Consider the following 27,427-nt stretch of genomic DNA (forward strand, 5'->3'; position numbering starts at 1 on the left):
CGCTTACAACAGTGTTTGAATAAAGAATCCTAGACTCCTTTAGCGCTTAGATACCATAATAGGAATGGATCCGTGCAGAGTGAAAGCACAATAGACGCAGGTAGTGACTCTGGGATTAACCTACTACTGCTACTACGGAGAAGGAGTACTAGTCCTCCGTAGTACTAGTACTAGTACTAGTAGTAAATCCTACTAAGTAATAAGAAATAAAAAATACAATCTATATCGGGTAGACTTGGGCAAGAATGACCGGGTTCATCTGCATATAAGCAGTACACATGTGCATGTACTATGTACGAAAACGGAATACTAAATTGTTCAAGTTATGTTGCTAATTACCATTCAAGCTAGTAATTATTATTGTAATTATATGTAATAACCTTGAAAGTTGTGCCACCCCTCAGCCCAACATCTCTCTCAACCACGGAAAGCGTCAAAGTCCAGACTCTTACAATTTCACACGTCACTTTCGCCTTTTCTTCTTTGCAATTTTTGGTATATTTTGATATTGCACATGTTATATTGACTACCTAGGTATATTCTATTTGATGTGTGTGTTTCTTCATACTTATCAATATTCTTGAACATCTGGAACATCCTTCGGTCTGGTATGATATATCTCGTGTTTGCACAGACATAATCCTTTCTGCAAAGGAAAAAAAAAAGAATACAGAAAAATACCAAGCTCCCGAGTTCGGGATCCTTCGAGGTTCGTGCTCCCGAGCCCCGCGAGTTGTTTAACCTAATCCTCTCTAATCTCTGGGATCTCTCGAATCTTTAGTTTTCTCACATTCTCTCCCTTTTGTACCTTCTGCCGAAATCACATTACTCTCTCCCCAGAGGGATACGCGATTGCAATCTGCAATTTGCAACTCGTTCCCAAAGGGTGCCATGTCTTGTGTTTCCTCTTGACTAGAAACACGGAATATTGAGAGATGGTCACCATGGGCCCACCACAGGGTGTTCGTCCCGGCGACATTCTAGAGGTTCTTCGTAAGTGACGTCGTGTGCGACACCTTGATTTCTGTGACTCCCGCTTCTCAGCGATGCGCCCGGCTTCTAACACTCCAAACTAGATGAATTTGGCGGGCGCGGAGAAGATGAACTGATCATGTTACCCCGCGACAAGATTGAATTGATCGAGTTGGATGAAGGATTTGGAGATGCCTGGTACTACGGCAAAAACCTTAGGACGGGACAAACTGGTCTCTTCCCTGCGAGTATGCGCGCCCCCTCCCCAGGACCCCCTCACCAACCTCCCGACTATTCCCCCCAGCTAATATTTGTGCGCAACAGACTTTACCAAAGTGGGCTCCCCAAGAAAGACCCTCGCTGAGTCGCCAGTACTTGTAGAGTCGCCGATACAATTGGAATCCCCTGCGCCCGCAGATTCATCATTCGCATCAGTCGGGAGCGGGCAGAGCACCCCTCAAGCATCGCGCCACGTTAGCTCCAACGATATGCAATCACCGCAAATTGGTTCTCCCACACAGCATCGATCTGCCTCGTCTCCGCTGCCTCGCCCAAGCCTGGCGGCCGATATTCAGCAAGCCTTTCGTGGTTCGATGGACAATCATGTGAATGGCGAAGAAAGTCCGGTCATGAATGAGACCTTGAGTGTCATTGACGAGCACATCACGGACATGAACACCCCACGTCACAGCGTGTCAACCCAAGAACCCAGGACGATCAATGATTCCGGCAGCGAGTACAGCAGCCATATTGGCCACAGGGCTTCTTATATCAATGGACATGAAACCGACGACGAGGAGCAAAATCATCCAACCGAGCAGGAGGTGCGGAAATGGAGTCAAACACAGACTTCGAGGTGCTTGCGCGGGCTAGGCATTGATTCAAAACACTGTGACATCTTTGAAGAACAAGAGATCACCGGTGATGTGCTTCTTGATATGGATCAAGATTTTATTTTCATGAAGGAATTCGATTTTGGAGTCATGGGCAAACGGCTCAAGACCTGGCACAAGATCAAGGCATTCCAAGAAGAGACCAAGGGCTTCAGTCAGCAGCAAGCCCTAAGAGACTCCATCTCCGGCTTCTCAGGACCTTCCGATGAACGTGCATTGTCTCGCGCTGGACACACCGGTCCACTTCTTCCTCGGATTTCGACCTTGTCAGAAAAGACCGGCGCTGGTTATCCACGAGCCTCTGCACCGGTGCAACACCCCCGACTGGCCAGCAACAACAGCTCGCCCATGACACCGCATACCCCTCCATACAGCCATGATTCCCCGAGGAGAATTTCTGCGGCATCGCTCCGTGATCTCAACCAATCGCGTCGTCATTCTTCCATTGACGCCACTCAACGCGGCATGTCTGATTCCGTTTTCGTTGGTCATCAAAAGAAACCCTCATTCGACCGGTCCTGGACTCTGAATTCCGGCCCCCAATCCATGCCCGCTCGCCCAGGGACCTCCGCGGGCACTAGTCCGGGTTTCCAGAGCGGACCGCCGACCGCTGAGTCAGATTCTTATACCAACTCTTATATCAGCACCCCGGATCAGATTGAGGACCTAGATCGGGGTTATTTCTCGGGGACCGAGGTTGACTCGCGCCGAACCCGCCGGGTTCTACAGAAACGGGGGTCCGCCGGTGTCGGCGTAAACAGTCACTCGCGAAAATCAAGCTATGCAGAAGATCCATATAAAGTGATATCCCCGGCGAAGCGCCACTCTCGCATTGGGAGTGTGGACTCAATCCGTGACGCAGCAAAGCATGTCTCCCCCGCTGCCCAGGCCTATCACGGCACGCCACCGAAGAGTCGACTGCGGAGCTTGAGCACGCGCGTCTCAACTGATAGAAGTGGGAACAACTCTCAGTCGTCAACCACCGAGAGCAAAACTAGTAGCGGTGGTGGGTTCTTCGCCAACTTCCCTCGGGTCGGCAGCAAAGGTGATTCGGAAAGCTCTTCTTCTCGCGCTTCGCCGTTGCAATTCCAGCCACTGAAGAATGCTGGGCCCAAGTTCCGCCGAGCCATGGGCCTTCGTGCCATATCCGACGTCGTTGGGAAGAAGATTGACACATCTGCGCCTCCCGACTCGCCGCAGGAGTCCGATCCTACCTCTGCTCGCACCGGATCCACAACTCCATCAGCGACATCCAAGAGCTCGGAACGGCATAGTACAGATGGGTCTGGTAAGGCCGCCACTGACGGACATGGATTCGTAGTACGTCCTCGGACCGTCAAGTCCAAGAAGGAGACAAGTGCCTATACTCGGGGTCTTGAGAAGAAGACACCGCATGAGCAGATGAACGGTTGTGACTACAGTGGATGGATGAAGAAGAGATCCTCCAACTTGATGACCACCTGGAAGCCCCGTCTGTTCGTCCTGCGCGGTCGTCGTCTGTCTTATTACTATTCCGAGGATGACACCGAGGAAAGAGGCTTGATCGACATCACCGCTCACCGTGTCCTGCGAGCGGATCAAGATCCGATCATCGCTCTACACGCAACCATCACCGGCTCAACCGCGTTGCCGGCCAATGCCAACAATACCGTGGATAGCCCTGGCGGCACGAAGCTCACCACACCCTCGGTCATTCAATCACTGACCACCAAGGACGGCAGTGGGCCGTTCTTCTTCAAGCTGATGCCCCCAAAGTCAGGCAACTCGCGCACTGTGCAGTTCACAAAACCGGCCACCCACTACTTCCAGGTCGACAATGTACAGCAGGGTCGTCTGTGGATGGCAGCTTTGATGAAAGCGACCATCGAGCGTGATCTAGGACAGGCAGTGGAATCCACCAACAAGCAAAAGACTATTAGTCTGAAACAAGCCCGACTGATGAACCAGCGGCCGCCGGAGCTGATGCCTGCTTCGGGCAGCACCAAGAACGCGCAGACCATCGATGAGGAAGAGGAAGAGCCGGGTCTCCAAATCGAGGGCTTGAACCTCAGTCAGTCCGATGCCAACTCGTTCGAGGACACGAACGGCAGTAGTATGGACATTAACAACACAGATGAAGGCCTTAAACGACCTCTTTCTAACCCCCTTGGAGACTTGGACAATGGTCACTCGTCCTTGCTTCCGGATCCTCTGACCAAGACGGAATCTAAGTGAATATTTATTGGGGCCCCTATTATTTGTGTGTGACCTTGCTTGGAATTATGCGAAGGATATCTTTTGGCCATTCTTGTTTTGTTTCTTTTTGCTGGCGTTTGATGTGATATACCCCTCGCTCAGACTTCTTCCCTTTGTTGACTCGGGCCAATTTCGTCATTGCAGGTACGTTGGTCGCTGGGGAATTTAGGTGGGAGTATGTGATTAACTTGCTTATGGACACGAAGTTGACTGGAGCTGAGCGTTATTCCTTATACTAATTGCGTCTTCAAATGTAGATACTATAATAATTCATACAACTATGGCTAGTTATTTGCTTCTACTCATCACCTTGGCACTCTCATAGTAATCACCGCCCAATATACCGCCAACTCTTACTACTGGCAGTATATGGCCACCATCCTACCGTTGTATATAAACAGCTTACATACTTTAAATATTTCCTGATACTAGGTTTATCAATACTTGGTGATATTGTTTACAATAACTCGATTATAAGGTCGTCCTTTTTGACTTGGGTAGTTCAATCCTATAGCCGGTGTCACCGTATATATGTGCGCTATCTTTATCGATTAGCGATGTCCGCACCTATGTTTCTTCTCCTTTCCACCATTCAAGACAACTCTTTTCAATATGCTGTATAGGTCTTTATAACGTTTATCCTTCTTCTGTCATTTTAGATCCCTCATGTCCCTCCGCTGGCTGCTCTCCCGCACCTTTGCGCTCCTTCTTCCACTCACAGTGACCGCCACTGTTTACCTCTATCTCTACCCAGTCTTCAACGGATGCGCCTTTCCTCTACCACAGTCTGCCTCACGGTCAAGTGAGAAGCAGCTATACCATAATTCGGTGATCAATACGCTTTTCCAACACCTTAGCGTTTCAGCCTCAGACACAAACAGTCAACCCGCCATCTTTAGACTCCTAGTCCTCGCAGACCCCCAATTGGAAGGCGACTCCTCGCTCCCTTTTCCCGAGTATGAATTATACCCCCCGCATGCAGACGCACTGGCATGCCATCCAGGAAGCAATTGGCAATGCCTCCACTTCACCTCTGCTGAACGAGGACGTCCTCTCAAACATTACAACCGGCCTCCAAACCCTCGCGACCGAAGACATTCCACGCGCCTTCAAATCAGGCCTGAAACGCCTCGACCTCTTCGGCAACGACTACTACCTCGCGCACATCTACCGCACGCTATTTTGGTGGACCCGACCGACGCACACAACGGTGCTGGGTGACTTGGTGGGGAGCCAGTGGATCTCCGACGACGAATTCGCCTGGCGCGGACACCGGTACTGGAACCGCGTGTTCCGCGGCGGAGAGCGGGTCGACGACAACATCACCAGAACCGGTGCTGCGGGTTGGAGCCAGGGCGAAGGCAGCAATGCGCCGCCATTGGAATCCCTTGGCGCGGATCGGGCCTGGGCTAGGCGCGTGATCAATGTTGCGGGAAACCATGATATTGGATATGCGGGGGACATCAGCGAGGCGCGGATGGAACGGTTTGAGCGTGCGTTTGGCCGTGCGAATTGGGATGTGCGGTTCGAACACCCGCCCATCTTGTCCTCGTCTGCGTCTGCTGGAGACCAGGTTGTTACCCCTACTCTGCACCTCATTAACCTCAATTCCCTCATGTTCGATACCCCCGCGCTTTCTGCGGAGGTCCAGAGCCATACGTATTCTTATCTGAACAAGCTGATTGCCGATCGGCTCTCGCCGGTCGAGGACCGGTCGGCTTTTACTTTGCTTCTGACACATCTGCCCCTGCACAAGGAAGATGGCGTGTGCACGGATGGGCCGTATTTCTCATTCCGCGATTCTGACGACGAGGACGGTCCCGACGGTGTGCCCCGGTGGCTTGACGGTGGTCTCAAGGAGCAGAACCATCTCAGCGATACACTCAGCGCTAGCGGGATCCTGCAAGGCATCTTTGGGCTGAGCGGCGACGAGAATGCGCTTGCTGGTGGCCAGGGCCGGAACGGGATCATTCTTACGGGCCACGATCACACTGGCTGTGATGCTGTTCATTTTGTCAACCGCACTGAAACAGCCGACGACAACGGCTTGTCTCAGGCGTGGAAGTGGGCTGCCAAGCGCTTCAATGAGAGCCAGCACATCGACGACCCATCAATCCGGGAGGTGACCCTCCGCTCGATGATGGGAGAGTTCGGTGGTAATGCCGGTCTCCTTTCGGCATGGTTTGACGAGGCCGCTGGCGAGTGGAGCTATGAGATCACCATGTGTCCAGCTGGCGTGCAGCATATCTGGTGGGCGGTCCATATCCTCGTGCTAGTGACGCTGGGTGTGGCATTGCTTCGGTTCTTATCTGGTGGTGCTCAGGCGAAGACGGCTGCTCGGAAAGTCCAGTCAGAACAGAAGACTCAGAATGGACAGAAGAAATAATTGGGTTGTAGATTTGTTTTTTATTGTATTAATAGCATTGGACAAAAGAGCGGTTGCATTTGGATACATATATTGCAGAACATATATTTTCACAACAGCGTCGACCAGATATATAACTTGATGACGTGACCTTTGTTGAAGTTGTTCCTTGTTGTATACTTGTGTAAATATAAATACGTCTACGAAGGGCCTTTGAGGGGCCTATGAAGGGTCTACGTAGAGCCATTGGTGGTCATATCAGAGTTCATATATCGGCCAAAGAACAAATAACCAGGACCAAGTCCCCTCCCATACAGCCTAAAACCTTTAGGCCAGCCCTCGAGGTAACGGGCAAGGCATTGCAAAAGGATGTGATTTTAAAGTAATACTTCCGAGAGCCGCCAGTAAAGGGAGGGCGCAACACGAAGATGGAGGATAAAACCGGCTTTAAAATAAACAGTTGGATTTCGTCAAATGGACACCACCTGTCCAGCTCCCATTTTAATCCTATGGTCTCATATGCACCGCATTCCAGGTCCCAAGCAGATTTGAGGTTTGGTATCGTTCTTTTTCTTTAAAATTCGGGTTTTCTCTCTTTACATGACGACACCGGAGTTGGAGGCAATACGCTGGAGAAGAAGTGTTAGCTTTGAGTGGGACATTTGAAAATGGAAAGGAACCCATTTCCATATGGGGTGTATAACGTACGGGCCAGAGCTCAGCAGCTTCCTTTCCGACGGGACCGGTAATGGCGGAACCCTTCATCTCACCCTTGGCGTTGACGATAACTCCTGCGTTGTCCTCGAAGTACAGGAAGATACCGTCGGGGCGGCGCCAGGGCTTGCTCTGGCGGACAACGACAGCGGGCATAACCTTCTTTCGGAGTTCGGGCTTTCCCTTCTTGACAGTAGCCATGACCATGTCTCCGACACCAGCGGCGGGGAGACGGTTCAGGCGGGCACCGATACCCTTCACGGAGATGATGTACAGGTTGCGAGCACCGGAGTTGTCGCAGCAGTTCATCACGGCGCCACTGTTTGACGAAAAGGGACCCGTTAGTGAATTGTTCTAGATCTTGAAAACGTCGTGTTTCGAATGCTGAAAGTGGAGATCCAATTTTCATTTCCTTTCTTCCCGCCGATCTTTTCGTTTTGTTGCATGGCGTATGTTTTTCTGAGAATGTTTGATCGACTGGAAATGATCTGTGGGATCCGGCGGGCAAGAAAGGCGCATTCGAAACAGACTAGACGATAAGAAATTTGTAGACGTACACAGGCAGACCGAGAGTCATCTTGAGCTTGTTGCCAGCGGCACCGCCACGACTGTTTAATCGTTAGTAAGTTTCGTTCTTGTCGATTCGTTCTTTTCCCAATCCGAGCCCCATTCTATCCTCTCGACACAAAGGTGTTGTGTTGCTTGTCCATGCTTGCAAAATAATTCTGTATCGGTTCGGAATCGAATGGGGCCACGGAGGGAATCGCTGGGAGACTCACCCTCTCTTAGACATGATGGCTGATGATCACGGGGGAAGTTGGGTGAAAAAGGTTGGCGACAAGAGGTCGAACGTCGAGGATCCAAACTGGAGGTGTGCTTTCTCGCTTAGTGGGCAAAGTGCGTAAAATCTTGGCGTTGGCAGGTGATTGGCTGCCTAGCCCCATCGACTTTGCCCTAATGCTAACTCGATTTGGAATAGTGATACGTGTTAATGCCTGAGGCATCAACTGTATACTTCTAGGGTTTAAATGTTGACATTTTGGAATCGGGATTGCATTTCACTGAATAATACATTTGCAACTTTGAAAAAAAAAGCTAGACGAAAGGAAAAGCAGATATCACAGGGATGAAGATAAAATATCAAATGATTCATTGAAAGTCCATAAAAGCAACCCGCCATCTCCCGAGACATTTCTAGGCTAAACCTCGACTTGAGTCTGTCATTCCGCCACGAGTAATGCCCTCCCAGTGTCGAGCAAGATGCGAGCACGCTGTTAAACCGATAACACCTTTCTGCCATTGTCCGTTGCGCCAGATCCGATATTGTCGCCTTTGCACCAGAGCTACTCCTCTTTCTTGGGTTCTGCCAGGTGTTCCAGGTTCTCTTCCTTGGTCGCCGTTGACTCGGTGTCCACAGTAGGAGCAGAAGCTTCGGCACTCTTCTCGAGGGTAGAATCGGCAGCCTCTTTCGGAGGGGACTGGGCCCGCACAGGGGAGGCGGTGGAGCCCCCGACCAGAGGTTTCTCCTCAATGATTGACACTTGAGCCGGAGCCTGTTCAGAGGTCGTGGGTTCAGCGACAGCAGCAGCGTCCTCCATGGTAGTATCTTCATCATGAGGGGGAGGAGACTGATGTTGAGAGGTAGTAGAGGCTTCCTGTTCCTCACTTTCCATAGCCATGTTATCAGCATCAGTCATGGGCGTTTCATCAGCGTGCGAAGCGTCTGGGGCGGCAAAAGGCGCCTCGGGCCCAGTGCGTGGGACATCGGCCATCTTAGCATCAAGGGCGAAATCCATTTCTCCATCAGCCGCAGATGAGCCATCTTGCGGGGTTGCCATGCCACTATCCAGCCCAGAGTCCGGCTCGAGGGTTCGGTAGTTGACTTGGTTGCGACGGCGCATGACGCCTGGTTGACGACGAACACCGTTGGCGGCGTTCTCGTCTTCATCTTCGCTATCACTGAGCTCGCCAGCCTTTTCTGTGCGCTGGTCGAATCGTCGTTGTGTGAACCGCTTGTCTTTGTTCTCATCCTCATCGAGGTCATCCATAACGTCATCAGCATCGTCGTCCATGCCATCTAAGATGGGGTTGCGCGGCACATCCGTCATTTGGACTGAAGGAGCAAATGCCGTGCGCTTGAGGTTTTCGACAACCTGGTTGCGAATCTTGTCCAGGTATTCTCTGGTGTTGGCGTTGTCCATGTTGGAGGGGCGGACATCAAGCTGATAATCAGGAGCGAAATACTAATGCAGTTAGTATTAGTTAGTCTGGAAGGAACAAGAATCATACCTCATAGTAGTCATTGTATGGCAGCTCCGATCCGAGGGGCTCTCCGACAAGGATACCGGTCTCATAAGCCCATGTCCGTGCAACGTTACGCATGGTGTAGCCACCACCGCCAAGAACCAAGGTTGGCAGATCAAAGCTCTTGACGAAGTTGACACAGTTCGCGTGTCCTCGCATACTGAGGTTGAAGCAGCCCAAGCGATCACCGGATAGACTGTCCCCACCGCACTGAAGGACCACGGCCTCTGGGCGGTACCACTCCATCACGCTCTTAATGACGGGCTCAAAGATGCTCTTGTATGTGACATCAGTGATGCCATCCCGGAGAGGAAAGTTAACTGCGTAGTTTTTGCCCTGCCCAACACCGATGTCGCGAAGCTCACCGGTACCAGGGAAGTACTCGCCGTACTTGTGGAAAGAACAGGTCATGACGCGATCAGTCGTGTAGAAGGCCTCTTCGACACCATCGCCGTGGTGAACATCAATGTCGACGTAAAGAACTCGTTGTTTGAAGCGCAGAAGCTCCAGAATTCCTAGAACGATATCTTTATGGATGTTAGCTTCTGAGGCAGACATTTTGAGGATCAAAGCACTATACCATTGACATAGCAGAAGCCACTTGCTTCGCTCTTCTTGGCGTGGTGAAGACCACCAGCCCAGTTGACGGCAACATCGCATTTGTTGCGGTTCAGTCGCGCAGCGCCTTCCATGCTGCCTCCAGCGCTGATTCCGCAGAACTCAAAGAGACCGTCAAACACGGGGCAATCGTCTCCAACATTGTATCGGCTCTGTTCTTTCGAGAAGTGGTCCATGTTGTCGGGTGTGACCTTGGATAGGAAGTCGATATATTCGTCGGTGTGGAATTGGGTCATCTCGTACTTGGAGGCAGGTTTCGCACGCTGATTTGTTAGTGCAAGGGTCAACCAGAAGAATAACAGAAGAGTGCTCACGTAGATCTCCATTTTCTTATAGAGGCCATAGTTCATCACCAAGCTGTGTGTCATACGTATGCGATGAGGCTTCATGGGGTGGCCCGAGACATAGGCATAGTTGCCCACATCGGAGTCGTAGAAGTAAGCGACTTTCTTATTTTTAGACCCGAGAAGCCTATCAGAGATAGGTTCCAAAGCCATATTGCAGAGAGCGACTGGGTGATCACTAGGTTGAGAGTGGAAAAAAGTTGAAGTTCAAGAAGTGTAAGTGAGATCCGGGGAATGATGAAGTAGCGTAGTTGCAGGCGCAATGCAGATATACTCCCAAGAGGGTAAATAGGCAGTGATGGCACCTATTGTCACCAGATCCCGCAATGCGAAGATTAGGTAGTAGAACTTAATCACAATAGCAAGCCAATGTCATTGTTTAGGCTATTGAAGAATAGATAGAGGAGAGAGAATCGCCCGCTCCTTCGCGGAAGCCGACCGAACCACACACCGCCCTCGTCAGGCAAAGCTCCCACGGCTTTGCTCATCATCACTTAACACGTCTTCGACAACCTTGTTATCTTCTCGCTAATATCACATCTGTCGGGGATTTTCGCTATCTTGTATCTTTCTTTGCATACTATTTCGGCAATACCAAGCTACTAGAGACAAATCGATTTGCCCCGGAGCTTCCAAATAGCGATAGCTTCGCCCTCTCTACTCTCGTTTCATCAAGTCTTGTCGGATATCTCTTAACTATGGATCGCCTTAACCGGATGCTCCAGGCCGCTCAAGGCATGGGGATGGGAGGCGCTGCTCCTGGTGGTGTAAGTTGAATAAGACCTCTAATCTCCTTGTTGGGAGGCATTAATGGCAACACCCTAGCCTAGCTTCACCATGTTTCTCTACATTGACTAATGAGAGCTATTATTTAGGATACCCCAAACCTGATTGATAACTCCGAAACTGTCCACATCTCCTCCTTGGCTCTGCTGAAGATGCTACGACATGGCCGCGCGGGTGTCCCGATGGAGGTCATGGGCCTGATGCTAGGCGAGTTTGTTGATGAATACACAGTTCGGGTAGTGGACGTCTTTGCTATGCCCCAGAGTGGTACTGGTGTCAGTGTTGAGGCAGTGGACCCCGTGTTCCAAACTAGAATGATGGAAATGCTCCGACAGACGGGACGGTAAGCCTATCAGCTGATATATAATAGAGGACTCCCCCATGCTGATAGTTTCGTACAGACCAGAAACTGTTGTTGGCTGGTACCACTCGCATCCCGGTTTCGGCTGCTGGCTCTCCTCGGTCGATATCAACACTCAGCAATCCTTTGAGCAGCTCACACCGCGTGCGGTTGCGGTTGTCGTCGATCCTATCCAGTCAGTGAAGGGCAAGGTTGTCATTGACGCCTTCCGTCTTATCCAGCCTCAGACGGTGGTCATGGGTCAGGAGCCCCGCCAGACTACATCAAACTTGGGTCACCTCAACAAGCCTTCGATCCAGGCTCTGATCCACGGTCTCAACCGCCACTATTACAGCATTGCGATTGATTACCGTAAGACGGGATTGGAAGAGAACATGTTGATGAACCTTCACAAGCATGTATGGACCGAGGCCTTGGAAATGAGTGACTTCCACGAGGAGGGTCAGCACAACGTGGAACGCATGAAGCAGCTTGTTCTCCTTGCAGAGGGCTACGAGAAGCGGATCAAGGAAGAGACGGAGCTGAGCAAGGATCAGCTGAAGACGAGATACGTTGGCAAGCTTGACCCCAAGAAGCGTACGTTTTTTTCTTTCCTGGACAATAACCCCAAAAATATAGACTGACGGTTTACAGACATCGAGGACGTAAGTCAACAGTTGATTGAGGATAACATTGTTGCCGTCTCGCGGCAGATGATTGACAAGGAAGCTTCGGTGGCACGGCAATCATCCAAAGAAGACACAAACGGTGCTGTCATGGAAGTTGATGAAGACCTCTAAAGAGTTAGAAAAGTGTGCCAATCAAACCGCTTTAATTATTTCTGATTGGTTGGGCTTTATGTTACCAAACCAGACCAACAGATGAATGATTTCTACTCAAATTTTCACATAACAATAATAAATTCATTGTCAACAAGAATGGCGTTTGGCCTATTGTTGAAAGTAAGTGTCTATAATTCTGTTTCATGTAATCTATGCGCCGCGCAATGTATCTAAATCGTAACAATATGAACAATATCCACCGAACAATGGACTATCATGACTCCAACTTGACTGTCTGAAGCGAGTTGCTCAAGGCTTCGACAACATCAGGGGAGTAGGCCCGCAGGCCATCAAAGGCAACATCCACGTCATTGAGGTCATGTTTCTCGTGAGTCTCATCTTGAGTGTCGGTCCAGCCTCTATCAGGGCCCCAAAGAACCTTTTTCTGAGCATCCCGGGTTTCCGTAAGCAAGCGAGTCATCAAAGCTCCGTTCTTCTCTACAGAGGGCCAGGCATCAAATTCGACCTGAACTAGACGTGGCAGTCGTTCCAGGATTTGATGTAACAATTTGCCACAGAAGTCGGTATAGTAATTCTTGGAGATGCGAAAGCCCTCGAACACAGGGTGCGAAGGGTCACACTGCACAAACACTTTCAACGTGCGCACCAGTTCCATGTCGTGTAACCCCAAGCCCTGGTTTACAACCCATGACTTTGGGGGTGCGGTCCAGCTTGATCCCACAATCAATTCGATTGTGGTGATCGAAGAGCGGTGGCGTCGAGGCAAAGCCCTGATCGTTGGCATGCGCAAGAAGTCCTGGATGGGGAACACACGGAATGTCTGGGTTGAATAGAAGTAGTGAGTGGCTTCGTCGTGGATTTGTCTCGAGACAAGGAACAGAGCGATGCGGTGCGAGGATGGTGCTAGAGGTTTGCTCTTCTTCGCCGAAGACCCAACACTGCCGCCAGTGCGCTTCAATGCACTCTTCCGAGTTGGCGTGAACAGGACATAATGATAAATGTGCAGGCGGATCTCGGACGGTAGATGGAGGAAAGGGAATCGCAGTAAGATCGGAGGTTCAGCGTCTGGTTCGGATTCGACATCGGAGAGTTGCTCCTCAAAATGGATCATCTTCTTTTTGAACCCCATGATTGGAAGGTATGCAAGTGAATTCTATGAGATACGAGCGAGTCTAAATTTGGACAGGAAGATCATATTTCTGGTAATCAGGTAAAAAAGAGAAAAAAGAAAACTAAAAAGATTTGTGTCCCACGATCGGAGCGCAGCTTCACGGGAAAATCCTTTGCTGCGCTCTTGGTAGTGGGAATGAAGAAGATCTTCGTTGGTCTCCCCAGCTAATACAACCCGGCATGCAGAGAGAAATTGCTTGATAGGTCAAATTAATGTCTGGGTGAACTTTCTGAAGAAAGAAAGAAAAGAAGGAGAAGACTCGATGGCCGAGGGGGTCGATATATAAACAACCTGCACGGGTGGTCCGGATCCGCCACCGTACCGACTCGCGCCGACTTTTAAGAGACTGTGGTCCATCCCATCATTCAAGACATTATTTGTTTCAACCAAATACACAATGCTTCGTCGTGCAGTCTTGCCTCTAACGAGGCCAAATGTCTTCGCATCTGCCGTTCGAGCATCAACCCTGTCAGCCCGGCCTTCGCCGTATGCTGCTTACAAGCTTTCCCCGTGTATCCAGCTAAAGGCGAAGTCGACCAAATCAAAGTCGAATACTCCCAAAGCAGCTCCAAAAGATTTCACCGCAGAGCAACCCGAGTTTGGCACAAAAGCCGAACCTACACAACCTTCCGAGCCTGTAAGACTTCTTTTTTGCTTTCACAGAAAGGAATCTCCTCTGACGTTGTCTTTCTAGGCCGAAGAACCCCCACAGACTCCTCTTCCCGATCTGACACAAGGTATTCCATCGACGCTGGCCGCAGAATTGGAAGGGCGTATGAAGAAGGGACCGTTGAACCTTACAGAAGACCCTGCCCAGTCAGAAGAATATGGCGCGGAAGGCAGAGGAGGAGGTGACATCCCTAAGGGCGGATATGAGACATCTATCGACCGCCGCAAGGCCCGCATGGCCAATATAGTATACGCAACCATGTTGCTTGCTGGTGTTGCTGGTATTGGTTACTTGGGTCGCAACTGGGAAACCGAAGAGGAGGAGCGCCAACACCCTGAGATCCCATCTGGATGGAGTCCGGGTCTTTGGTACAGCCGTATGAAGGCCCGCACCAGCGATCTCACCAGCTACTACAAGGACCCTGCTTTCCCCAAGCTGCTTCCGGATGAGGATGCCGAGATGCGTCAGCCATACACCCTGGTGCTCAGTCTTGAGGACCTCCTTGTTCACAGCGAATGGACCCGTGAGCACGGATGGCGGGTTGCCAAGCGGCCTGGTGTCGACTACTTCCTCCGCTACCTGAACCAATACTATGAGCTCGTCCTTTTCACCAGTGTGCCCAGTATGATGGCCGACCAAGTCCTGCGCAAACTCGACCCTTACCGCATCATCCGCTGGCCCCTGTTCCGCGAGGCGACCCGATACAAGGATGGAGAGTACATCAAGGTATGCCAACTTCTCTTTCGTTCTATTCTAGTCATGAAATGCTAATTGCCTTCTAGGATTTGCAATATCTCAACCGTGACCTTTCCAAGGTTATTCTCATCGACACCAAGGAGGAGCACGCCCGTTACCAGCCCGAGAACGCCATTGTTCTGGACAAGTGGACCGGTGACCCGAAAGATAAGACGCTGGTCGCCCTCATCCCCTTCCTGGAATACCTTGCTGGTATGGGTGTCGAAGATGTGCGTACCGTGCTGAAGTCATTTGATGGCACTCCCATTCCCGTCGAGTTTGCCAAGCGCGAGAAGGCGATGCGTGAGCGCTTTGAGAAGGACCTTGCCGAGGAGCAGAAGAAGAAGCCCTCGCGTGGTCTGGGCAACTTTGCTGCTGCACTTGGCTTGAAGTCTTCTGCCACCCTGAACGGCGAGCAAACGCCCTCCGAGGGTCTGGCTCAGGGCAAGATGCTTTGGGATCAGATCCGCGAGCGTGGTCAAAAGAACTACGAGATGATCGAGTCAGAGATCCGCGCGAACGGCGAGAAGTGGCTTGCTGAGATGGCAGCCGAGGAGGAGAAGGCCCGCCAGGAGCAGATGCAGAGCATGAAGGGCTCATTCACTGGCATGTTCGGTGCTGGCTCTAAGGATCAGTAATCGGCGCGAGTCAATTCCTGTTTTTTTTTGTGTCTAGAAGATCATCAGGGGTTCGTTCTGATCATTAATGAACGAGTGTAACATAGGGTTTGGGGTTTGTTTTTTTATGTACAAAATTTTAGTCAGAAATTTTAATATGAGAAAGACTGAGATTGGACTGATATCAAGGTCGTTGGGCTTCGCATCCCAGGGTATATTGTTGAAATAAGAATCTAAAAGTATATGTTCAATGATCTTCTGATCATGTCAGGTTCACATCTTGGAAGACGGAGACATCCCATATTCCTGTCATGTCAAAGGGGAAACCGTCCATCGTTCCAAAAGTATTAGATATCGACATCATGTCGTCAACGATATCGTTATTTGTTTGGGTCTCGGGCAGCGATATTGCGGCAGGGTTGACCAGCCCGCTGTCTGCCATCGTGGTTGTGAATGCCTGGTCCATTGTGGCACCAGTTCCGGGAAGTCGGTGCATAATGCGTTCGCAGTGGTCCAAACACATGTCTGCTACATCCCAGTCTTCTTCTTCCCGCACTCGACGCAAGACTGAGCGCAGGGTTTCGACGTTGGAAAGACAGGATCGTGCAACATCGCTGTCGGTGGTCTCGAATGCACAACGAACTAGCAATGTCGCCGTTGATGTGAGATGAAAGGCGCTATCTGTTGAGAAAATTAGAAAAAAAGGAATAATCAGAGAGAATGCTTCAACGTACAGGGTAGCCAGAACTCTTTGAAATTATCCTTTCGCAAAGACGTTATGAATGCAACAATCTCCTCTGCTGACCTTCTACATTCCGTTTGGAAATAGCGACGTGCCTCGGTGTTTTCTGTTTCGGAGTTGTTGACTTCCTGTAAAGTTGTTAGAGACCACTCCTTTCGATTTTCCCACTCTCAAGCTTACATTTAGTTCGACTCGGCTGACAAGCATTTTGACAGCTAAGAAAGCCAGTTGCAAGCTGCTTGCTCCATAGATTCGTTCTCCGGGGTGGATTGTGGGTCCTCTCAACCAGTCCGGTAGGGAGTCTTCCCATATATCTAGATCTGTTCGTATTTGTCTGAGCTTCTTGGATGTCTCGCGTGCGGGTTTGTGTTGCAACCCATAAACCAGCGGTAACAGCTCGCCCAAAGTCTCGGTCAATCGGCATAGGTAGATGTGGCAGTGTGCTGCTCTCACACGTTCTGTAGTGCGGAGGTTTGATGGGACTATTACGTCCACGGTGGGTAGAGGCACGTCGTATTGATTTTTAGAAATCTGAGGTGGAACACCATGACCAAAGCTTCCCCTATTTATTGTTAGGTGTGTTGCAAGCCAAAAGCAAAACGGAACAATCTTACCAACGATCGTGGATCACAACTCCCCACCACAGACGAATCCGCTGGTTTTTTTCTGCTTGTGAGAGCTTCCAATTGCTAGGATCACGGTTCAAACCAAGGCAATTTGCCAAAGATAACATGCGGCCACAGCTGACGGCGTTGCCAGTCATGGAGAAAATTGGTCGTCCAGTCAGGTCGATAAGCGCGGCGCTGATTGTGTCCAATCCGGGGGCTGAGAATTCCTCATGCAACGCGGCGACGGTCATGTTGATCGCATATCGAACGTCCGGCTTCGGGTGACATGCAAGTTTTTGGGTGTGTTGCCAATATACGAGGGACATGGAATAGACTTGACACACTAGTGCAGCTGGTGGGTCGTGCAGGTCATCGGCCATATATGATTCCCAGAACGATTCCCCGTCGAAGATCGGAAAAGAAACGTTAAAACGATCAATGAAGCTAGAGGGGGGATATTAGCAGGGTAGAAAATGGGGGTGGGGGAAGTCCAATGGTCAACATACAGTCTCACTAGGTCATGTTTGAACGGCCCGAGTATTTGTTCGAGGACCTCCTTCTGGTTCTCACCAGGAGGCGTTCCTCTCCGCATACCTTTCCTTCGTCGCGAGATTGTGGTGTAAAGGACTGGTTTCCGCGGATCACTAGAGTAGATATTGTACGGGTGACTATTGGGCTCTTCCGATTGACTCATCCGCTCTGGGGGCATGTGTTTTTCGATGACTTGGGCGTCTTCAGCGACCATAGGGCCAACAATGAGAACCGACTCATTCTGGGGATCGTCCATGTCTTTCCGCCGTGGATCACTTGCTCGACGACCACCCGACGAAGTCGTTCCATGGGGGCTGGGCCCATTGGGTGGCTGCCGCGGCGGGATATTCTGGCCCATGTGTGCGAGTCCATCGGGACTGCGCTTACGCTTCTGCCCCGGCACGGCCTCCATTACAGGAGGCCCCGGCCAGGATTTTGAGTCCGTGGCACTCAAGACTGAAGCATCCGCGTTGGCCTCCTCTTGATAGTGACAGTCGGCACCTTGCACGCGACATAGAAGACAGGATTGACCGGGGATATCAACGGTGCATCGAGACTTGCGCTTGCGACACAAGTCACAGGCGCGGACCTTGTGGGAACGGTACGGTCGGGCGCCGGCATTGAATCCGGGAGATGGGAGCTTGGACGAGGAATTGACTTGGACTGGTGCAGGCGACATGATGCGCGCCCAAGTGTGAGGGAGTTATGCTGAGGGGTAATACCGGGAAAGCGAAAATTGGTGATTTGGAGATTTTGGTCGGGGTGTTCTCGGAGTCGGCCGATTAGCGGTTGGACAGAGTGAGGGGTATGAGCACGAGGCCTGCACGGCAGGGAGAAGAAGGCGAGGATGAAATTGGGAGCTCTAAATGGCTAGGGAGCTGTATCCGATCAAAGAGCTACACGCACATCATCTTGTACAAAGTCTCCCCAGATATCAGAATCCGGCGATCTCGTTTTCTTATCAAAAATTGAACTGCGGGCATCCATGGATGGATCCATGTGGGGAATTCTGACTCATCCCACGTGAAACTGCTGACATAACTGCTGACATAATGACTTTCTGCCTCAGGCTCTTTCTATTTTTATCTTTGGACTTGGCGTGGACAATGCAGGCGATCGGCATGAGTTGATTCATTGACGCTTGGTGTCCCGCATTGCCTCATGGGGCGAGAAACTGCACAGCCACAAGGTCATCTTTTTCTCAACAATGCTCGCGGCGTGCCTGATTTGTTGTATGTAGGTACAAAGCGGTGATCATGGAGGATACCTCCCTCTCCAAGGGCTCTTTCGTCCATCAAGCGGCCTCTTCTGCATCGCCCAGGGTAAAGACGTGCTTTGACCGGCTACCACTTAATGTGATCGAGCAGTAAGTTTCTATCTCACTAGGTAGTCGCAACCTTGTGTTCGTCCGACATGTGGCCTTACGGTCAGTCATTGACTGCAATTCTTACTGAGTCAATAGCATCCTGTATGCGTCCGAAGCCAATACATTTGCATCACTGTGTCTGCTAAACCGAAGATGGAAGCAAGCTTCCGATTCCGCGGCATTGTATGCCTATCAGTTGTCACGCTGTTCATCATTTTCCTGGGCTCGCGGGGTCATTTCTGAGGCAGAAAACCTCACTAAACTGAAGCGCCAATTTGTAAAGGAGGTCAGGCAGAATGCTTTTGACGCATTTTTACGGCCCCGGCAAACTCTTGTGCGATTAATTTCAAGTTCCATGAGCTCGTCGACGGCGTTCCCACAGGGTGAAGTTTTTCGATTCTCATTTTCAGGAAATGGTCAAATGGTTCTCTGTATCAGCTCTTCTCGCATTGTCATACTAGACGTGGCCACTGACCCAGTCGCCGTCAAACATGAACTTATGACTCGAAGGCGGCCACTCGGCGCCACAATCCGTGATGATGGCTCACTCATTGCTGTTTTATCTTCTACGCATCGAGTTCATATCTACCGGCTCTCTGACGATGAAGCCAAGCACATTCAAGTTATAACGCTGAATGATGCTCCAAGGGACATCAAATTCTCTCCCTCAGGTAGTGTGCTAGCCTTAGCCTTTGATGATAGTATTGAGGTATACGCTGTGGCTGAAGAGGCTTTGCCAACCGACCGCCGGGCGGTGCGTTGTCCCCGTGTCGATGCACTTTCATTTTCGCCTGATGGAGCGATGCTTCTTGGCTTTACAGCTCAAGGTATCGTCACCATCACTCCTCCTTTCTATACTGAGACTGGAACGGATGCCTCACCCGAAGAACTCGAGATGCGAATGTGGACAACACAAATTCTCTTTCCTGAAACAATCGGCTGTCATATAACTCACGTCTCCCTCATTGCTGGTCATGAGGAAGACGACGATCACTGGGTGATGGGATATGACAAGCAATTGGGGGCGTTCAGGACACTTCAGTTAAATAAGAATGCCGGAATCGTTTATTATGCCAGTCCGTTCCTTGCAGATGAATCTCGGGAAATGCGGCCAAGCATGAGGCCCGCCACGGATGATGCAGGAGAACTTTCTGCATTGGGGTTCCAAGATTCAGAATTGTGGATATATGGCATGCCTGGCTTGGGTGCTAGTGAAATTTCTGGTACCGAGATTGGTGGTGGTCATCATTATGGAGGTTGCGCGCCTCGCGACAATCTAGCACAGCTTCAGAAAATCGTTCAACAGCCTAAGATTTTGATCCGGGGGCGGCGGGTGAGTGACATGCACGGGATCACATCCGCTCATTGGGTGCTTTCAGACTCAAAACGCCGTCGGAGACTCGTCGCGGTAGCGCCTGGTGGTGTGCGCTCACAGAACTTTGGCGAAGAAGATATCCCAGTTGACGGTGGTCGAATCCTCCTCCTGGACTTTGAGCGCTCTACCATGAATGGCGAAACGATTGAGCTTGACATCGAAGTCGGAGAAATGGCGCCCAAGATTCTTATGGAGCCGGACTCCTCTTTGGCCACGGAAGTTGAGCTTGAAAGAAGGCGAACACGGCTACACCGTGGTGATACTGCTACAACATTTGCAGCCATTGGCCATTCAGCAGTTACTCGAGAATCCCGAGCTCTGCCACTTCACTTCCGCCGCAACAGTCTTGCAATTCCTACCTCGCCAGGCGAGACTTCTCGAGGCGATATAATCGACCTTCCATATGACAATACGCAGCCTCGTTCCAGTGAAACTCTCCATCGAGCTGCCACTGCGGCTGCATCAACCCGTGGGCGATACGACCCTCGATATCGTAATTCCCACAACCCTCGACAGATTCCTAATGAGAGTGACGCCGATAATTGGGTGCCACCTCCTCCTCCTTACAAACGCGAGACAGTGGACCCATTACCAGATGATCTACAGCGAATGCTTCTCCCCCAAGTCAATTTTGCCAATTCTACCTTACGGCCTGAAAGAGAAGAAACCGGTCGTGTCGCGCAGCAGTCAACCCGCCCACGCCCACAATCTGTCAATTTTCAGGGAATAGGCAATACGACTGGCGCCAGGCACAGGGTAAATTCTATTGGAAGAGACTTTAACCCAGAGCAATTGGTCCCCCGAGATTCGGTCACAAACAACTTCTCGCCAGAACAGCCTGGATCTGCTTCGCGTCCACCTACATCGCTCCAGCCCACCACGCCTACGTTTGCTTTGTATCCAGCCGAACTACCCCCACAAGAAAACCCCATGCCTCTTCCATACTTGAGGGCCTCGGCACTGGGTGATGCACTAGGTGATGCCTACTTCCCATACTCTGTATCATCGCCAAACCTTCTCCACATCCCACAGCCATATGAAGACGGACAGGGCACTGCGGCAGATGACGACCATGAGATACCTCAGAGGCAACGGTCGTTCCACAGGCGGGTTTCAACCGAACCCTCTAGCTTACCGCCACCAACAAATGAGGAATGGCGCCGCCGCATTCAGGACTGGAACGATAACACAATTAAGGAGCGGGGTCGTAAGCGAAGGGGGAAGTGCCATGTCATGTAGCCTTTTCTATCATATGTCCAATTCTCCATCTAGTATAACTGTCAAATTATTAAAACAAATCTTTGTTTCCATAATAGGTAGAAGTTCTGATATACCGAGTGCTATCCCATCGGGCAGCTTAGAGGCCTCTTTAGGATGAGAAACTGACGCGGAACGCATCGGGACTTGGAAGCATAAAGAAAATGGCTATGATTCTTTAGCGAGAGTGATGATGGATTATGGTACTGACCAATTTTTATAGAACCAGCTTTGCAGGATAAGCATGGAAAATCCTGGCCGCACAGCCCTAATCCCCGGAAACTTGCACTGGACATGCCCTGCTCTTTTGAGCTGATGAAAACATTTAACTGTTACCATCGTCTCAAAGTCCCAGACCCTATACTTCCTTTGCACCCACTTCTTCTCGACAGCATCTCTCTGGAAGTCATTGTAAGCCTTATATCCCTACTTAATCAGGTTGAAATGGGACCGCAGGTTGTAGATTTTCATATGACGCACTGCATCCATAGCGATGTCATTCGTCTCATCCGAGCCCAACCGCTGTGGGTTGTTCCCTCCTAAATCCTGCGCTGAAGGCAACGTGGCAGGTGGAGACGAATTAAGTGTCTTATTGGGAGGTATCTCGGTATCTCGGGTGTGATGAATGGCGCATGTACTATCGCTTTGAATGCAATGAGATCTGCTCGGTCCACCGGAAGGGACGAATTGATACGATCACTTGAGTTTCCGGGGTTGGGTATGATTTCTCCAATCCCATCGCTTTGGTAGAGGGTTTCAACTCGTAGATTCCGGTTGGATCAGCTTCTATTTTCAATTTTTCTACGAGGGACCAGGCAGCTCTGGGTCCGACCCTCGCTTGCATGGCGAGAAGGGTTCTTTCAGATTTCCAGTCCCTTGCTGATGTTGTGAGGACAGCAAGCGTCAATGCTGTTGGTCAAGGTGATTGAGATCTGGTCCCACTTTGTAGATGTTGTCAGGATCTGTAGCTGGCAGCCTGGCTGTCAGTTCCTGGGTGTATCTACCATTTTGTTACCATGTTACTAGTAGCTTTGTCTGACTGTAATAGTGTTGTATTCTTTTGATGAGAAGTTTGCAAGATAATTTATGTATTGAGGGTAATTATTTCCCCGCTGTTGGCACTTTTGCCACTCACAAAGGCCATTGTCATAGTAGTAGATCACTCCTCTATACAAAGAGGGCCTTCAGAGAAAAGCCCGTGCGGAGTCGACCAGTTGCCAGCTTTCTACTGCAGGTTTCCTTCCCATTTAGAGTCTACTATCATTGGAGCACAGCTGCTCTTGAACTGTACTTTTTACAAGACCATTAATCGCAACGGAACAGTAGTATTGAATTGACCGAGGTGAAGAGAAGACAGTCAAAATCAACAAAAAAGAAAAGGCTATACTGTGTGGGGTATCAATGAACAACAAAAAAAGATCCGCCCAGTTCCAATGGATGCTGGATCTGTACAAATAAAACACAAGAAACCCGCACAACGCCTGAAACATGGCACGCATGTTCATCCCAGTTTTAATATCCCCTCGTACCGTGTCCCATGCTTCATATCCCATCATGATCCGTAGACCATGCACCAAAACCGGGGTTTAACCGGTTGAAGAAAAGAAACGCTGGGAGGACTGATGAATTGATGGAAGGAGTCACGGGTCCTGGAAAGCCATAACAGTCAGTAAATAGAAAGTCGAAGTGGGGAGTGGGGACCACCATGACATACCACAATTTCCAGCTTTCATGGAAATAACGCTTTTTTTTGTTTGTTCCTCATCAAGGGCCGCTTTCTTTTAGATGCCCGGAGGATGAAGGTGGAAAGTGATTCCGAAGGTTGTCGAAATGTCTGTCCAGGAACGACCTATTCCAAGGTCTGAAAGGAGGGAAACATATCGAGCAAAACTGACGCACATGGAAAGTGATGATGGACGTCAAGAAGCTCATCCAGAGACTCTGGGTGAACAAACGTGTTGAATGACATTGATAAACACAGAAAGTGGGTTTTCAGTGAAGACGCAAAAGGTGCTCATGGTCTTCCGGAGGCTCATCTAGCAAACACCTATTTCAAGGCCCGCGGAAGAAAAAAAAGAAGCCGAAAGGCAGGTTGGTTTGGCTGATAAGCACATTATTGAGCGTTTTGTCATTGGAAGTTGCTCCGAATTTGCGCAGAGTACAAAAGCATTGATGATGGTTCATCTTCCTGCTGAGCGAGCGAATGTGCAACAACCGTTGGAAGGAAAGTAAGGTGATTGAATCGGAATTGGATTGATGATCGACTCTTGACTTTGTTAAATTGGAGTGGAAGCATAATTGAAGTCGAAGGTCCGATTGATGGTCATGGCGTTCTTGATCCAGCAAAGGCTTGTCTCATAGCCCAGTGGAGAAGAGCTCAATCTGAGTTGACCGGCAAATGTGTTGTTATGGTAAGTTGAGATCGAATTGTTTTGTTTTCTTCCAATGTTCGTCCAACTGAAGCCGTCCCGTAAGCTCAGTGGAAGTCTTTCTAATTTTCCTCCTTGCAATCAAGGCCTGGTGAAGTAACCAATGCAAAAGATGTTGAGTGGTGTTCACGGCACAAATGTCGCACCATCGAGATGATGACCCAGCCGAAATCTCCCCCAGATATCATGAGAGAAGTATAGAGTTGGCTGATGATGTGCCGAGCTTGCTGATGTAGAAGACAGAGGATGTTCGATGCAGAGAATGTGAAGTTTGGTCCAGTCCGGTCCTCCCCCCCAGAGGCCGTTTGGATAAACTGACGCTGTTTCCATGTCGGCTGAATGAATGATGCAAATGAATGACCGTGGGGTCAAGTGGTTGGAATATGGACCCAGGCAGGTTTTGGTGAATGTTGTCCTGCAAAAGGATGGTCGAAGGAATGAACTCAGCCAGGACCCCGTTACCAAGAGGCTGTGGCGAGGAATGCAGTACATGTAACAGTGTTCACTGAGAGTCGATGTGAACCCAGCAGGATTGAATTGAAGACATGCGAAAGACGATCAAGATGTGTCTTCAATTCGAGCTTCTCCCCACAAGGTCATGAATAGCCACGATCGCGCGAGATTCCGGTTGATTGTTGATGCAGACGAGGGCGAACGACCATGGAAAGAAGAAGATGATGAACTCGAAGAGGGCAAGATGGTCGGCTGAGAAGATGCAGTCGACTCGCCGTGAAAATGGATTGACCGATGCGACTTTCGTTTCTTGAGGTAATGGTCGCGGCCTCAATCGAACAATGAGGCGCAGAAAAGGAATATTTTTTAAGGGTGGCCTTGGTCGAGGGCCGAAGAACAGAAATCAAATGGGCAAATCGCAGAGCCCAGACAACAAAAAAGCAAAGCGACGTGAGACAGTAATGTCGCAAGAGAGAACTTCCACCTCAAACCTCAAGTGAAAGTGAGAGCAGATCTCCATTTTAGTCGATTTTCTGTCGTCATTTTTTTCTCACTCTCTCTTTTTTTCGTTTTTTCGTTGTTTTTTTTTTTTTTTTTTTTTGAAGCCTAGAGTAATATTGTTAGAGCTGGTGTGTCAAAAAGGGATAGGAGTTTACTTACACATTGGCCAGTCAACTCAATCCCCAACTCAACCACCATACGAAAAGCTTCTGAGGACGCTTGACGCGGCCCCAACACAGCGTTGTGTACCAGCAGACAAAAGCGCTGCAGGATAGCCAAGAAGGACCTAAACAACCCTCCGAAGAGAGGAGTTCCTTCAAGGTGTCCCACTCAGACACTTTGTTGCTGGTACATGTCCCACCTCCACCGAAGCGTCTAGGCAGGACGCTGTCGACGGCGACGGCGGCGGCGGGACTGCTGGGTAAGGGCGTTGTCATCGGGCGAAGTCGTACCACAGTCCGCAGGAGGATCAATGTCCACATTCGTGGACAAGGGAGTTGGAGAAAGAGGACCACTCTGCGGATCATCCTGCTCCGCCAGGCGACCAGGGACGAATACCGGAGCCAAAGCCGACAGCGGCGTCGAGCTCGAAGACATCGCAAGAGAAGCACTGGAAGCGTAAGAGGCTAAAACACTAGAATGCTTTAGTTCCTTCTTTTCCTGACGTGCCCTCTTTGCATCGCGACGTCTCTTTGCTTGCGACGGACGGTTCCTCCTGCTGAAATACGCCGGGGTGGAATCAGGACGCTCATCTTCCGCACCGTTGCCAATCGGATTCTCAGCCGGAGCCGGAGAATTGTCATGGTCGGAGGCGTAGAGATCAGTCGAGTTCCAAGGATTCCGAGAGACCAAGTTCGCGCGAGCGTCATCCGTAGTGTTAACCGGCTCGGTGGTATTGCACGCCGATTCTGGGTCCGGTGACTGCTCATCTCCCTGGCCTTTGGTGATCCGGTGGACCCAGATACCTCCAGACTGAGAGAGAATCGACACATGGGACACAGATTCGGGACAGTTGTCTGCAGCCATGACCCAAGAAAGAATTTCCTCGTCAGTTTCCATTGGGCCCGCGATCAGAAGATCCATCTCCTTGTCGAAGGAAGATGAACCATCCTCGGCCACAAATTGCACACGTGCAATTTGCGGTTGGCCCTCGAGAACCTTCAGAATCCACTCAATCAAGGTATCAAGTCCGTCATACAAATGCCGTTGGTAAGCAATCAAGGCCCAGGGGACTTGGACGAAACACCAAACGCCGATGAACAACAACGTGGCGAAGAAGCCTTGCCTAGGCTTGGATCCAAGCTTGTGGATGTCGACAGGTTCCTCGGGATCAGAAGATGTCACTCCGTCACTTGACCAAGACGAGACCGGGATGGGTACCAGGAACGGGGTTGGAAACCAGGACGGCATATCATCGACCAGTCCAGGCCGGATGATGACATCCGTACCAAGGTTAAGAACCGTATCCGTCGAGTTTGCATACCCACGGCCAACGTGAGAACGTGACTCCCATACAGGATGCTCGCGCTGGGAAGCTTGCTTGGAGACGGCAGCGTTCACCAGGTCACAGAAGGCCCAAGACTCCATCGTCAGCTGGAACGTACCAGACAGACGCCGCATGAACGACTGCTCTGGAGCAGTGAAACCCGGGATGGGGAACCACTGACTCCAGAGAGTAATGCCCACGAAGATTCCCAAGAAGGGGATCCACATGTTTTTTTTTTTTTTTTTTTTTGAAAATAAAAATGAAAAACAAACTCGGCGAGGCCGGGGACGCGGGGGGAGCAGAAAGGTGACAGCGCAGGGAGGCGCTGTTGAAAACTGGGTTGGTAACTTGAGAAGAGAAGAGAGAGAGAGAAGAAAGAAAGAGAAAAGTGAAAGAGGGGGGAGATTTATAGGAAGCACTGGGGGAGACACTGGGTCCTAAAATGGAAGGCACTGCACAAATGGAAGGAACGATGGGCACAATGGGTACACGTTATGTGTCTCGACCATTGTACTCCCTTTTGAGGCAGGCGCGACTGCCAAAAAGGGACGAGATAACCTATTGTTCCCCGCCAACTATCGAGCCTATTGAGCCTATTGAGCACCTTCAATCTAAAATGGCAGAAGCTACTAAAAGGGACCAAACGACTATTCAACCTTCAGCTTGGTAACCAGAGAGTCCATTGCTGCAGGCTCTGGGTCTTAGTACTTGGCTTCGTAGATCCCGGCTTAGATACGTTAGATATAAGACACATGTTTATACCTACATATTTAGGTGTGTGCAGAGCTATATACACTATTGAGAGCTATACACCACCTAAAAAGTGATGATATATGAATTTGTACGGAGTATAGTGTCAAAAGCTTGATTTTAATATATAGATATAAGAATGGTGGGCCGCTTATACGGCCTTGTTAAGTCTTTTTTAGTAGACTTTTATAGTAGTCTTCTCAGATACTCTTTTCAGATGTCTTTTTAGATATCTTTTTAGTGGTCCTGTTTAGTGGTCCTTTTTAGTGGTCCTTTTCAGTGGTCTTCTCAGATTCTTCTCAGATTCTTCTCAGTTTGTCTTTTTGGATGTCTGTTTTCATAGATATTTTCTCCCCCTTCTT

At 50.1% G+C, this 27,427-nt stretch overlaps 10 protein-coding genes across 10 annotated transcripts; 5 read left to right on the plus strand and 5 right to left on the minus strand.

Moving 5' to 3' along the window:
• Positions 1 to 876: 876 nt before the first annotated feature.
• N7471_004606 (putative polarized growth protein (Boi2)) lies at positions 877 to 4,079 on the plus strand (the record flags this gene model as incomplete). Its single annotated transcript, XM_057277325.1, has 3 exons — positions 877 to 993; positions 1,077 to 1,220; positions 1,297 to 4,079. The coding sequence occupies exons 1-3, from the start codon at positions 936 to 938 to the stop codon at positions 4,077 to 4,079; spliced, it is 2,985 nt and encodes a 994-aa protein (XP_057136935.1). The 5' UTR covers positions 877 to 935.
• Positions 4,080 to 5,058: 979 nt separating this feature from the next.
• On the plus strand, positions 5,059 to 6,486 carry N7471_004607 (uncharacterized protein; the record flags this gene model as incomplete). The annotated part of the gene is made up of 1 exon (XM_057277326.1): positions 5,059 to 6,486. One exon carries the CDS (start codon positions 5,059 to 5,061, stop codon positions 6,484 to 6,486), a length of 1,428 nt encoding a protein of 475 aa, XP_057136936.1.
• A 575-nt stretch (positions 6,487 to 7,061) lies between these two features.
• Positions 7,062 to 7,972, minus strand: N7471_004608 (60S ribosomal protein uL14; the record flags this gene model as incomplete). The annotated part of the gene is made up of 4 exons (XM_057277327.1): positions 7,062 to 7,094; positions 7,174 to 7,498; positions 7,737 to 7,787; positions 7,959 to 7,972. The coding sequence occupies 4 exons, from the start codon at positions 7,970 to 7,972 to the stop codon at positions 7,062 to 7,064; spliced, it is 423 nt and encodes a 140-aa protein (XP_057136937.1).
• Positions 7,973 to 8,278: 306 nt separating this feature from the next.
• rpdA (histone deacetylase RPD3) lies at positions 8,279 to 10,833 on the minus strand. Its single transcript, XM_057277328.1, has 4 exons — positions 10,416 to 10,833; positions 10,064 to 10,364; positions 9,469 to 10,010; positions 8,279 to 9,422 (listed from the first exon to the last, which is right to left on the minus strand). The coding sequence occupies exons 1-4, from the start codon at positions 10,596 to 10,598 to the stop codon at positions 8,523 to 8,525; spliced, it is 1,926 nt and encodes a 641-aa protein (XP_057136938.1). The 5' UTR covers positions 10,599 to 10,833; the 3' UTR covers positions 8,279 to 8,522.
• A 104-nt stretch (positions 10,834 to 10,937) lies between these two features.
• On the plus strand, positions 10,938 to 12,547 carry N7471_004610 (proteasome regulatory particle lid subunit RPN11). The gene is made up of 4 exons (XM_057277329.1): positions 10,938 to 11,212; positions 11,321 to 11,574; positions 11,633 to 12,168; positions 12,226 to 12,547. Exons 1-4 carry the CDS (start codon positions 11,144 to 11,146, stop codon positions 12,369 to 12,371), a joined length of 1,005 nt encoding a protein of 334 aa, XP_057136939.1. The 5' UTR covers positions 10,938 to 11,143; the 3' UTR covers positions 12,372 to 12,547.
• An 80-nt stretch (positions 12,548 to 12,627) lies between these two features.
• Positions 12,628 to 13,503, minus strand: N7471_004611 (uncharacterized protein; the record flags this gene model as incomplete). Its single annotated transcript, XM_057277330.1, has 1 exon — positions 12,628 to 13,503. The coding sequence occupies one exon, from the start codon at positions 13,501 to 13,503 to the stop codon at positions 12,628 to 12,630; it is 876 nt and encodes a 291-aa protein (XP_057136940.1).
• Positions 13,504 to 13,942: 439 nt separating this feature from the next.
• N7471_004612 (protein translocase subunit TIM50) lies at positions 13,943 to 15,588 on the plus strand (the record flags this gene model as incomplete). Its single annotated transcript, XM_057277331.1, has 3 exons — positions 13,943 to 14,182; positions 14,240 to 14,941; positions 14,998 to 15,588. 3 exons carry the CDS (start codon positions 13,943 to 13,945, stop codon positions 15,586 to 15,588), a joined length of 1,533 nt encoding a protein of 510 aa, XP_057136941.1.
• A 241-nt stretch (positions 15,589 to 15,829) lies between these two features.
• N7471_004613 (putative C6 transcription factor) lies at positions 15,830 to 18,127 on the minus strand (the record flags this gene model as incomplete). Its single annotated transcript, XM_057277332.1, has 5 exons — positions 15,830 to 16,248; positions 16,302 to 16,437; positions 16,490 to 16,871; positions 16,924 to 17,361; positions 17,424 to 18,127. The coding sequence occupies 5 exons, from the start codon at positions 18,125 to 18,127 to the stop codon at positions 15,830 to 15,832; spliced, it is 2,079 nt and encodes a 692-aa protein (XP_057136942.1).
• A 577-nt stretch (positions 18,128 to 18,704) lies between these two features.
• Positions 18,705 to 21,428, plus strand: N7471_004614 (F-box domain protein; the record flags this gene model as incomplete). The annotated part of the gene is made up of 2 exons (XM_057277333.1): positions 18,705 to 18,814; positions 18,911 to 21,428. 2 exons carry the CDS (start codon positions 18,705 to 18,707, stop codon positions 21,426 to 21,428), a joined length of 2,628 nt encoding a protein of 875 aa, XP_057136943.1.
• Positions 21,429 to 25,204: 3,776 nt separating this feature from the next.
• N7471_004615 (uncharacterized protein) lies at positions 25,205 to 26,542 on the minus strand (the record flags this gene model as incomplete). The annotated part of the gene is made up of 1 exon (XM_057277334.1): positions 25,205 to 26,542. The coding sequence occupies one exon, from the start codon at positions 26,540 to 26,542 to the stop codon at positions 25,205 to 25,207; it is 1,338 nt and encodes a 445-aa protein (XP_057136944.1).
• Positions 26,543 to 27,427: the final 885 nt, after the last annotated feature.

Source organism: Penicillium samsonianum (genome assembly GCF_028829775.1).
Source record: "Penicillium samsonianum strain IBT 33392 chromosome Unknown utg000003l_segment0_segment0, whole genome shotgun sequence".
Taxonomy (NCBI): domain Eukaryota; kingdom Fungi; phylum Ascomycota; class Eurotiomycetes; order Eurotiales; family Aspergillaceae; genus Penicillium; species Penicillium samsonianum.